Here is a 13,112-nt window from a genome sequence, read left to right as displayed (position 1 = left end):
TATGAAAAACTGAAACTATTATTATACAACAGTATTTTGTAGTATTAAATGATACATATCTTGATAAGCCTCAAATAGAGCCAAAATTTCAATTAAACTAGCTTAAAATTAGGATTTATGCAATTAAAAATTTTGAAAAGAAAAATTTTTTTGTTAAAATTTAATATCAAACACATCTTTGTTGGATAGAATATAAATTTTAATACATACTGCCTAAACTTTACAATTGTTAAATTAACAATTGCTAAAAATAAAAATGAATCAAAATAATAACTATAGTAATAGAAGTAGTAATAGTTAAAATGCCTGTAAATAATTGGACTTGTCATAATAATAATAATAATAATAATACAGTAGAGCGTCGTTTATCCAAAGGTCGGCTATCCAAAAGAATTCCAGTCGACAAATTTAAATTTTCGCCAGTGCTGTGGTGCTGTAATCTTTGGCTATGTCTTCGGCTACTCAAATATTTTGCGTTTTTGATACTAAATTAACTTCTGAAGTATAATTTTTTATTGTTTTTATATTTTTCAATATATTTATTTTGTTTGTACAAAATAAAAAATTAATTTTTAACGAAACAATAGTCTTCGTTAGGCTTAACATCAGCGAAAATTCAACGCGAAGCGACACGCAACGGAGAAAAATTTCAACGCGGGATAAATTAATATATTTTTTCGTACATAATTGGTTATCCGAAAAATAAGTTATCCGAACAACCCCAGTCCCCAATTGATTCAGATAAACAACGCTCTACTGTAATAATAATTTAATGACATTCAACTTAAACATTTATTTTTAATATAATTTATAATCTGCAAATTAAATTTAAAAATTAAAAATTTTGTGATTCCTGAGAATTATAAGAAAAAAGTTCGTAATATGATCAATGTGTGTGTTTGCTTTTGCATGTTTTTGTATTTAAAAAAAAAAAAATAATAATAATAATACATTCTTGTTTTGTAAGAATCATTACAAATTAGAAATATTTTAAAGTGTAGCATTACAATTTGTTATTCTTAATTAAATTGAATTTATTTTACATTTTTGATTTTATATATTTCATCTTTGAATGTTATTACACTTTACAAGATGAAGCATTTAAATGGCTTGCTGGATAATATCTGATATTTGTTGTCCTCGTTGCTCTAAATGTGGATATATCTGATTTAATTGAACAAGTAAATTTGGCCAGAAATAAAACCATTAATAAATGAGAAAAAAAATTAACCATATTTTATTAAATTGCACTGGTTAATTATGGAGAGATTTTTTAATATCATCTATGTTTTTGTTTCCAATAAGTTTGTTATGGTGTAAAAAACAAAACCATTTAATTTTTTTTTTATAAAAATTCTGTTGTGTATAAATCACAAAATAATCATGTCAAAATTAAAAATTTTAAATTATTTTGCTCCATAATCACTGTTTTGAAGATTAAAAATTGACATAACTGCACCTTGGTGGGAAAACTTCACATTTTGTATCCTGGAATAATAAGCATGTTTTGCATAATATATGGATCAATAAACATTTTAAAAATCATAACAGATATCTTAAATTTTGTTTTTTGTTACTTTTTTCATATCAATAAATTTTTAGAATCTAATAGTGAATGTGTAGCAGTTAAATACAATTTTTCAAATTACTACAAGAAATTCATTCATGTTGATTTTGGATCTTAAAACCAAAAAAATCCCTTATTGATAGTGAGAGTTTGGATGTTTATGCCCACTTGACTCAGATTTAAGTTTTTGGGATTTTTTAATTCAAAAATTTGGAATAAAAGATAGACCCATTATTTAAAATTTATGATTGATTGATGATTTATTTTAGCTTGCTGGTGCTATTATCGGAAAAGGAGGCCAAAGAATAAGAAAAATTCGTAGAGATTCTGGAGCAGGAATTACTATTGATGAAGCATTACCTGGAAGTTCAGATCGTGTAATCACAATATCTGGAACTCCTCAACAAGTGCAAATGGCACAATTTCTCCTCCAGCAAAGGTAATAAGTTTGAGTCCTTAAACTCCTTATCACAAATATTCCAAATATTGCTTTGTGCAATAAAAGTAAAATACAAAGTATTATCCCTCTTCCTTTTCTGATTTGTTGCCAGCAAGCCATTTGTGTGAATTTTGTTTGGATGCAATTCTTTCTTTTAAAATGAAAAGTTGAATTAATCGTATATGCCCTGAGTTTTATAAACTGAATAGTAAAATCAACAACCCAAATAGGAAACTTTTAGGTCAAAAAAATTTTTTTAATAGGTAATATGATGTTATAATGCAAAACTATAGAAATTTATAAGAAAAGTTTTTAAATATATTTATTCTTATGGGTGAATAATCAGAATAATTCAGTTAATATTTGAATTATACTAGAGAGATTTTGTTGATATTTTTATTAATTATTTATATTTAAACAGGACTCGCTTTCTGATCATTATTATTTATCTATTGTATTGACTGAACAGAGAAAATTTGAAGTATTAAAATGCTTTAATTGAGAAAAATGTCTGAATTTTAAAAAAGAATACAACATATGATTTTAAACAAATTATTTTCTAAAATATTGAAAAAATTGGCAGAATCACTTTTTAAATAATTTTTAATTATTTGAGTTATAAATGTTTATAACTGATTGAAGATGAAATTAAATTTGCTGTTTAAATTTTTATAATTTATTTATTTATTTTTTTTTTATGATTGTTACTATAGTCAGATTTTAACTTAAGTGGACCATTCCACAACACCTTACATGAGCCAAATTTTACTTGTGTTTGATTTTTTTTTCCTATCATTCAATATAGCCCAGGAATCTTCAACCTGTCATTGGGCTAAATATGGCTCCCCATACTGGCCTACTTAGCTTGTTTTCATTGATATGTTTTATCAACAACATTTGAACTAGTTTAAAAATCATATAAACTTTCGAAAATATACAAGCTAGGTAACAATTTTCAGAAACATTGCTATTTATTCTACTTCTATGATTTTTGAAAAGTAACTAGAATTAATAGGTCTTACTGCAAATGATATTAACAACAAACTTTCTTATATATAAGTTTTTGTAATGTATTTGCAAATCTCTATCAGAAGAGAATTTTAAGTCTTAAGAAGTTTGCACTTGGAATATTTTCTAGTTTTGCTTGTATGTATCACTGTACAACAAGTATCTAAAGGAAATTTTTATTTTGAGTGTCACAGAATTTATCCTCAGATATGATGATACTCTTTTGAAAAAGCAGTTGCAAATTTTCCATTGATAGTTGTACATTGTTATTCAGAAAGAAAGAAATTTTAATCTTTGACAGAATCTTTGTACCTAGCCTCAGGCTTGTATTTTATAGCTCATTTAGCCATTCTCAAAGAAAAGATACCCCTGGTATATCTTTATCATAAACACGTGAAAAAAATAACCTTCAGTATACTGTAATAGCTGCTAAAGATCACAGATATTGAAATACTGTAATATTGAAATGACATAGTAAAAGGTGTATAAACATAACGTATAAATTTAATAAATTAAACTTAAAAACTGACCATAAACTATTGTGACTGATGAAAAATTGTGATTGAAACTACTGACCATAAATTCTATTGTGCTTGTCTTGTATCCTAAGATTTTCAATATTGTTTGTCATATAACAATTACTGAATCTCTTACAGGTAAACTATGAAAATTACTCTAATTTAGTAGGATTTATTTTACTTCAAATGTTTTCAGTCTACTTCATAGACTGTCTTTAGGATTTGTTATTTTTCAGAAGTTTGAAATATTGTAAAGTCTTTGAAATCATGTGTGCAAAGTAATTTGAAAAATTAACATCAATAATTATAAATTTTGAACCAAAGACACACTTTCTTTGGTATGGAAATTTCCCAAGTTCTTAGAATTTAAACATTCTCCCATAACTTTTTTCATAAGTATTTTCATTCATTCATTCTGCAATAAGTACTGTACATGTGATAAAGAAGTGGTGTGTGTATATATATATATATATATATATATAAATTTAGCCTCATTCCATGAAATTTCATTATCATCTTGGTTTGCAAAGCATACATGTGTTGTTGTCTCCAATTTAGTGAGTATTATCCTGTAAACCAGTCTTGTGTTTCTATGGAACTTTATCCTTGTCATCTCATAAGAGACTATATAATATGGTGTTTCACTTATAAACAATTTTTGAATTTTTTTTTCTAGTCAGTTTGTTGAATGTTGGATTTAAATTGAGAATGTAAACTTTATGAAGTTCCAATTGACTATGCTCTTTTATTATGGACTGATAGAGTGGATTAAATTAATAACCATCTTCCTACCTTATCAAAGGGAGTATCCTATGTTCATGGTTCTGTCAATCCCTTTCATGGTCTCTTACTAATGTGCATGTCAGATCAAGCATCAAGTTTTTAACAAGATAGATCATTTGAACATACTGTGATGTACAATCGGTGGAAAGGTTGGTTTAACATATATACATTGCCATATATTCATCCTTTCCTGAGAGAGAAAGATATGTCAAATAAGTGTATATAAGTGGTACTTTCTTGTTCAATTTTTAGATAGCAGTTGTACATCATTGTAATGTTGGAGTTGAAGTTATCAATTCTGTTACCATTATTCTAAATGATCAATATGTATAAATCATTATCAGTATAATTATTAGAGGTATATCAAAATAGTAATTATAATAAAAACCAAAATTTTTTCAAATGTAGGAATTTGAATATCGATAAATGAATATATATTACTAAAAGATAATGTGTAGAACATACCAAAATAATGAAGAAATATTTCAATTTTTAAATTTAAAAATTATTTATGGAATTTTTCTGCAGAGTTAAATATAAATATAGAATGTATTTTGGTGTTCTTGATTATTTTTAAACATTGTTTTTTATTTAACGAACTCTCAAAAATAGTTCTAATAATTTTGCTGCTAAGATCAGTCATAATGCTATGTGATTAATAGTTCAGATAGTTTTATCATCAAAGTGGAAATAAATTTCTACTTACATAATTAACGTCATCTACTCTTATTACTTATAAGAATGAATTCTCTAAACCAATAAGAAATAAACAATAAATAATTGTAACAATCCATGAAACCTTTTTTTACAAGTATTATGTCCATAGTAAACTCCACAAACGCTTTCTACCTCCACCGAGGTCTGCTTCAGGTCTGACTGACTGTCTTTCCTCCTGACCGTCGTAACGATGTCGCCAGAGATGTAAATAATTGTGCGTGTCGGGTTTCACCCCTTTGACTGTCCCTGTTCGAATTCCTTGAACAAATACCTCCACGCCTGTGCGATCATTTCACCATCTTTGAAGTTGATGCAGGTGCCCCCACTGTTAGCTTTATGTCACAGTCAGTTACCACCTGAAGCAGACCTCGGTGGAGGTCGAAAGCGTTTGTGGAGTTTACTATGGACATAACACTTGTAAAAAAAGGTTTCGTGGATTGTTATTATTCAACACAGTGTTAAGTAGTTGGAAGTCATTTTGTCTAATAAATAATTGATTTAACATGTAAAAGTTAAATCAACTATTTGTATTTCATACTGTTTTAGAGAATTTATTCTTATCAATAAGGTAGTTAGGAATTTAATAGAANAATGTAAAAAATGTATCGGATATTATAAATAAATGTAAATATTGTTTCTTTTTTAACTTTTATCATATCTAATTAATTTTAATTAACTAAAACTTAATGAAATTTATAGAGAACAATTTATCAAAGTTTCTTAAACTTCTATATATCACAACTTCTAAAATGATGGATGAATTTGTGCTGTTCAATGAATAAAACATGATTTCTTTGGAATTACTATGGGGATAAGACATAAATATACCACTTACTTTTAATAATTAAATTTTTAATTGTAGCAAAAGCTTTTTTGTTTTCCAGTATATATTACTGGAAAAGCAGTAATTTATAGACCTTTTGTTTCTTGTATACATATTTTGTCAAATGTATACTAGTTGTAAAGTATTTCATGAAATGATAATTCTTATTTCATTATCATCAAATTTTACAACTGTTTCCTTATTAATTCTTGTTCCCTGTCTGGAAGACTAGTGATTTTGTTGTTCTGAATATGAGAAACAAAGAATCTCTATCTTCCGATAGTGTGCAAGAAAATCAACAAATACTTCAAAATAAAGTTAAATTCATAAATGACAAGATTAAATGATACCACTTCCTGCAGAGTTAATGTATTGAAAATATCTCAAGGAAAGGCTTATTTTCTGAAATAATTAAAAATTTAATAATAAAATCAATATAATAATGTGTGTGTATTTCCTGTTAAATGTGATAAAATGTTTATTTTTAATAAATTAAGAATTGACATATATATCAATATAAATTAAATTTTATTTAAAAGTTTGAGTGTTATTACTTTTATATTATGTTGTTTTTTTCAAAACATATGTTTTTCAATTTTATATTTTTTTGTAATTTAGATGAAATTTGTACATTATGAATATTCTAACTGTAATTTAAACAAATTAAGAATAACAAGAAACAATTATATCAGTTTTTCTAACTATGAATATACCATATTTCCTCCTTAAATCCCAAGAGGTTTATTTTTAAAATATATCTATTTTTCTGGAGTTTATTACCTTGCAACAGGAGATGGTTGGGTAAAAATTGAAAGAACTACTTTAATTACTCAACATTTTCCAAACTATCAAAACCATTTACTGATTGCATATATGGGTTATAGCTACAACATTTGAAATAATTACTGTTTTCATAGTTTATCCAACTCAAATATTATGTTGTTATTTGTGTCTGTTTTGATGTCATCATTGTAATCAGGATCTCGACTGACATCTTCTGGTTCAAACACAAGTTTTTCTAAATATCTTTCAGTTGATAAGCTCTTGACATATAAACTCAATTGCAACTTTTCCATGCTCAATATTTGACAATGTTTATAACTTATTTCAAAAAAATGTTTCTGTGAATCTTGGAATAAAATGTACTGTCCAACTCTAGACATTTTGAAGAGGTAGATGTTAGTTAAACTCCTTATCTGTTACTCTAAACTACGTTGTCCTAAAGTGTAATTACATAACCTTTCAACAGTGGAATAGTCAGGTATGGTGCTAAACGTGTTTCCCATGCTTTTCAATCCAGTGTTTGTTTTTAACAACACTTTAACATTTAATCTACTTATTAAAGTATTCTATTAATCAAATTTCTGGTTTAAATATAACAGATATCTTAAATGAAAATTTCAGTGAATTGTACTTTAATCAGTTTTAACTTTAAATTAATAAATAAAAAAACATTAACAAACAAACAAGGAGTCCAAAGTAAAATTTTCCAAAAATTTTTGCTGAATGACTAGCTTATTTATTAACATTTATTTGTTAATTTGTTAAATGGAGTTGGAATTAAATGTGATATGGAACTGTGCTTTAAAAATATTGGAATAATCAAAATTTGGAATATATTAAATATTAATTTTATTTCAAAGACTAATGACTACTAACAAACTAAAATGATATCTATTAGTCAAATTGACTAATATATATCATTTTTGATAATGTTAAAATTAGTAAATATTTTAATATATATTTCAATAAATGAATATAACTAGTGTCACAAAGTACAAGAGAGTTTGTGTTGAATAAGATATATGCAAAACAACTTTCATGTTTTCAAAAATTTTTATTTTATAAAAATGCTATAATTATGGAGTTATTAATACATGCAATAAATGAGAAATTACATAATGTACATGTTTTTAGAAAGAAAGAAATTGAAGAGGTAGATTTTAAACTCCTTTAGTTGGAATCAAACTTTGAGCTGAAACTGAAGCTTGAATTGTTTTAAATATTAATTTTTTAAATTTCTTTAATATGATAGTCAACAGAAACATTAAATGATAACAACAAAGCACTTGCTCTGTTCTTTGTTGAAATTTATAGAAGTATGTCAGTGAAGTTGATATAAATCAAACCTTCACAATAGAAAAATTGTTGTTAGTCTAATTTACACATTGTTTTTCAATTAAAGCAAGAACTCAAATCATCAAAAATTTATTTTGTTCCAATTTGCTTTATATGATCTGCCAAGAATCTGCAACTAGCTCAATAGGTAGCAATCTGATTTTGGGGTTAGGTTATAATGTCAGTTAATAACGATATTCAGTTAAGAAATCTAAACTTGAAAATAATGACTTTAATCGCAAATGAATCTTTTAGAAAAACAATAAAATACAAATTTATAGGTTGACCTACTGGCTGTGACCTTCTTAAGAAGCACTTGCTTGCCATAAATTACTATGATCTAATGATATTCAGTAAATAAAAAAGTATTTGAAGTTCAGCGTGTAAGTGATGTCAAAAGAGATGCTGTTTTTGTTTGAAAGACCAAAATAAATAGTAAAGTGAATTTCAGTATTTTGTTTCTTGATATTTTAATTATTCAATATTACTCTATCAGCATTTCAAAGATTAAACAATTAGACACTAGATTTACACACATTTTCATTGTTCTTAATTTACTTCTAAAAGTAAACTAGAGTAATAATTGTAAATACAAATTTCTAAACAGTTTTCAAAAATGACAGTCATCTGCAGCATGAAAAGTGTTGTCAGATTAAGCATAAGTTCTGCATTTCATAATGATAATTGTCACATGAATTTAGTAGTTAATTTTGTGACTTTAAAAGTGTTTCAATAAATTAATTTAAATGGTTTAGAACAATCAATTCTTATCCCACTAGTTTGATTCAGTGAAATAATGCAGATTCATTCCAGTTTGAGTCCCTGAATTAAAGTGTGTTAGCCCCTTCAAATTTTTACAAACTTAATATTTGATACAAGTCAAAAAATTGTTTATATTTGATTGCTTATTATTAATGCTTTGATTTAATTTTTATAACATAAATTTATCAAACTAGGTTTCAGATGTTTTATTTCCATTTTTAATTTAAACAACTGTTTAGAGAGAGAGATCCAATCATCCAATGTTAATGAATATAAATAAGTTGGGAAAATGTTCATTGATATAAGAAAAATACTTCATTTTGGTTGCATACAACATGTGTAGTCATAATAATATTTGTTAATGAGTATTTTTCATTATGTTTTTCTTTTCTTTATTTTTAATTTAAAAAGACAAGACTAGAGAAGTAAAAGAATATAGTTTTCATAACACTGTTATTTACTCTTGTTTGATTCAGTTTACCTGACAAAAATTATTTAAAATTTACCTGAATGTGATGAAATATATTTTTAATTTATGCTTAAGAAAATTTTAGTTATTAGTAAATTGTTTACAGAAGCTAATATATAATATTTTGAATTGGCTATTATTATAATTTGGTAAATTTTAATATTTTAAACAGAACCTAGAATCTGTGTTAAATATAAATGAAATTTTAATAATAATTCATTATATTTTTTGTGACAGCTTTTTAAATTTTATACATTCTATATTAACTTGAACAGTCTTCAGACATTACACACGTATAAAACAAGATTTTGATTAACAGGAATTGCAAATTTACAGAATTTTTTTATTACTGATAAAACAGTAAATTTTGATACTAATTGTTTAATTTCTTCCTCATTCGTGGATCAGCATCTAAACAAATCTTTAGTGTTTTATGCCAGTTGAATTCCCTTATTTCTGCTTTGAAAAGCAGTTTTGTTTCCTGAAAAATAGAGCATGTTATAATTTTTTAGTTTTCAAGATTAAAAAGTAGCCAATGATATCATGTAAATTCAAATAAATGTGTTCTATTTTGTCAACTAAAATTGCTATTGTGATCTAGGCATTACAGGTTAAGTTTTTTTTGTGTAATGCCCAAAGACTGTTTAAGTTCACTTTATAATTTCTGATTAAAGTCATATATTTAGTAATGTAAGAAAGTTATTTTTGGAATGTTATCAAAATATCATGAGAAAATTTAGTTCTCTGATTGAGTTTAATTTTATTTTCCACTAGAATAGTTTTTTGTTTGCATTTCCAATTATTGAAATTATAAAAATTGTCATATTGATAAAATAGGTTTAGAATAGTAATAGTTAACTAACTTTATTATTTACTGACTTGACAAAACATCATTGAAGTAGCAAGTATAGATTTGTGTAATTCAATAATTTTTAAAAATTTTTAATCTCATTTTTCTCATTTCCTAAATTTCTCACAAATGCATATTTCGAATTATTAGATAAAGTTTTTCTTTTCTAAATTAAAAATTAAAACAAGACTATTTTTGTATATAAGGGAAATTTTCTCTTATTTGCCACTTATAACTACTTTGGAATGAAAATAGTAATCAGTTAAGTTATTCAGTGTATTCACTATCAGCAATGAAAATCTGAAAAGTGATTCAAACTTTACAGTGAAATTTATACAGCATGAATATACATTCCAAATAAGAAGATAAATACACTCATAAATTTGATTGTCCAATAATTCTAAGTTATCAAATTGCATGTGTGTTCATTACATTTTTAAATTTTTGAAATCTAAAATTTAAGAAATGATATGTAAAGCACTAAGATTTGATTGATTCATTTGTTTTTAAGAATAAGATTTATACATTAGGTCAGGGGTGGCCAACAGTTTTTGCTCCCGTGCCAAATTGGAAAGAGAACTTTTTTCACAGGCCAAACCAGAGGCTGCCCTAGGAAGATTTTGAGGTGGTGCAAGATCTCATTGTGGTGTCACCCTGTAGAGACTAAGTTGTAGATAGAGATTACAGATACATTTTTCACATTATCATGCTTTATCAACATTCTACGCTGTACTTACAAGATTTGTAATGGAGGGTTAACTCTAAATGCGCAGTGAGTTGTTGACTTTTATTTTTTAGGTGTCAGAATTTTTCATCGAGCTATTCAGACTTCAGTAGCTAATGTTGGAAGATTAGTCATGGGCCACATCTGGGCCATATGTTGGCCATGCCTTCATTAGATGCAAAATTTAGTTAATTTTGAATTTTATATTATGAAGAGGCATAATTCTATACAATATTAATCTTCAACTTTGTGGTGATATCCATCCTCTTGAGATGATGTGCAAAATAAAACAAAAAATTAGACATGAAAAGGTCTCTGGCTCTTAAAACTTTGAGCTAGTGAAATATGCTCAAATGCAAAACTACTTTGACATCCAAAGACTTAATGCATTCTGTAAGTTAAGGAAGTTTGGCTTATCAGACTTAATGCAGTCTTAGATTTGTGAAATTAACAAAATATTTAAGAATGAATTAAAAATTATATATTTGGATCTTCAATTAATTATATCAAACAATGATATTTCTTATATTCATAAAATAATAATAATAATAAAGCTAAATAATATTTAGAAATTAATCAATAACTTTTGAAATTCTATGAGAGAATTATAAATTAAGAAATTTATAATCCTCTCATAGAATTTCAAAAGTTACATTTCATATAAACCTGCAGATGAAAAAAAAACCATTCTGATTAAAGTATTTGTTTTTAAATTTGAAATAAATTACTTGCTGATTTTATTGCAAGATATGGCAGTTAAATGTCTAGACAAGTTCCATATAAGCTTGTAGAGACATATAAGACAAGATTCATGTTGCTTGCAATAAATGATTGCTCTGTTTATCTGCCTGTATAAAATCTCACACACACTGTCAGTTGCATGTAATCATAGACAAACATTTAACTTTGTTCTTTTATCCTTGTTTAGTAAATTTATATGCAGTATTGTTTATTGTAAAAATTAAAGTTTGAAAATATATACTTTAAATATTTTAGGATTTTGTATTAAACTTTGACATGCCAATCTAATTATATATTTTTCATTACAGCGTTCGAGAGCATTCTGGTAGAAAATTCTAATGAAGATTCTGTACAAGGTCCTCTCCTATCCATTTCTTGCATTGCAGTCATTTGTCCATTCAATCAATTTGTTATTTGTGGCTATGAAAGTGTATTTGCTTTGTTTCCAATGACATATTAAACATCAATAACAACAGGGTTGTATCACATGTTGCAATGTTTTAATTTGTGTAAAAAAAAAATGTGAATTATTTGTCCAAAATATAATGTGTGACTTTTGACTGCTTTAGATACATTCCAGCCAATAACAAATATATTGCCTTTGTCCATACTTCATTAAAATATAACAGATGGGGAGGATAGTAGTCCAGAAATTTCAGTTTGCAATATTGAATTTCTTAGTTTTAAGTGAATAAGCTGCATTATTATAGTTACTTTTATTTAATAGTAAAAATGTCTTAAAATTTTGTTTAATTCTTTAAATAATTTTTCATTTGTATTCTGAAGATGATCTCAAATTTCCAAAAAAGTTGTATTAAGAAAAGTTTTATTCCATTTATTCTGTTAGGTATTCATTCAGAACAGTGTAGCCTTTGCCACAAAGTTTGTATTCAGTTATATTTGTTTTGATACCTCAACTCTGTCAGTTTTCATAAAATGTTGTACTGAGGTTTAGAATTGTCTGATTTTTAAATAAACTGGGAGTTGTGCCAAGCTCTGACATTTATTTTCATTAAAGAAAATTGTCCATTTAAATATATATACTCTGGATAGCTTTATATCTGTCATATACTTTGACATTTCTTTTTAACTTTGAGTTTGGCAATTGTAAATCTGAAATAAAAAAAAATAACAAAAACACAAATCGTGTCAGTCTTTTTTTCTTGTTTGAAATTTTAATTAGACTTAATTTTTCAATTAAATGGATAACCTAAAATTTTTTTATAATTTTATCAAAAAACTGAATAAACTTACAGCTGATGGATAACTAAATTAGCAGAAAACATTTGTTCTTGCAAAAAATTAAATGCTGCATATTAATGGTTTAGATAAGTTTGATACAGAAGAAATTATTACTGATGATAACATACAAATCATGTCAAATTTAACACAAATATTTATTTTAATTGTCAACATCAATGTTTTGGAGGTTTTTTTTTAAATCAATGATAAATTTTTGTATATTAATTCTATATAACTATTAGTTTTAAAAAATTCATTATTCGAATATAATTTTAATATAAGCTAAAAAGTAGCATTCCTAGAATGTAGTCAATTTTTCATAAAGTGAACATGTTCTAAACAAAAAGCACC

The 13,112-nt window shown here is 25.8% G+C and overlaps 1 protein-coding gene across 1 annotated transcript in view; it reads left to right on the top strand.

Moving 5' to 3' along the window:
* The window catches only part of LOC111632975 (heterogeneous nuclear ribonucleoprotein K-like), a 190,425-nt gene extending 177,762 nt beyond the window's left edge, over positions 1–12,663 (top strand). Inside the window, exons 12-13 of the mRNA XM_023377493.1 lie at positions 1,837–2,006; positions 11,828–12,663. Coding sequence (XP_023233261.1) covers positions 1,837–2,006; positions 11,828–11,858 — 201 coding nt within the window. The 3' untranslated portion in view covers positions 11,859–12,663. The remainder of the gene's footprint in view (positions 1–1,836; positions 2,007–11,827) is intronic.
* Positions 12,664–13,112: the final 449 nt, after the last annotated feature.

This window comes from Centruroides sculpturatus, unplaced genomic scaffold (genome assembly GCF_000671375.1).
Source record: "Centruroides sculpturatus isolate CEXI.00-Female unplaced genomic scaffold, Cexi_2.0 scaffold110, whole genome shotgun sequence".
NCBI classification, from domain to species: domain Eukaryota; kingdom Metazoa; phylum Arthropoda; class Arachnida; order Scorpiones; family Buthidae; genus Centruroides; species Centruroides sculpturatus.
Note: the sequence above shows the minus strand (reverse complement) of the source record. Positions and strands in the feature narration are given on the sequence as shown.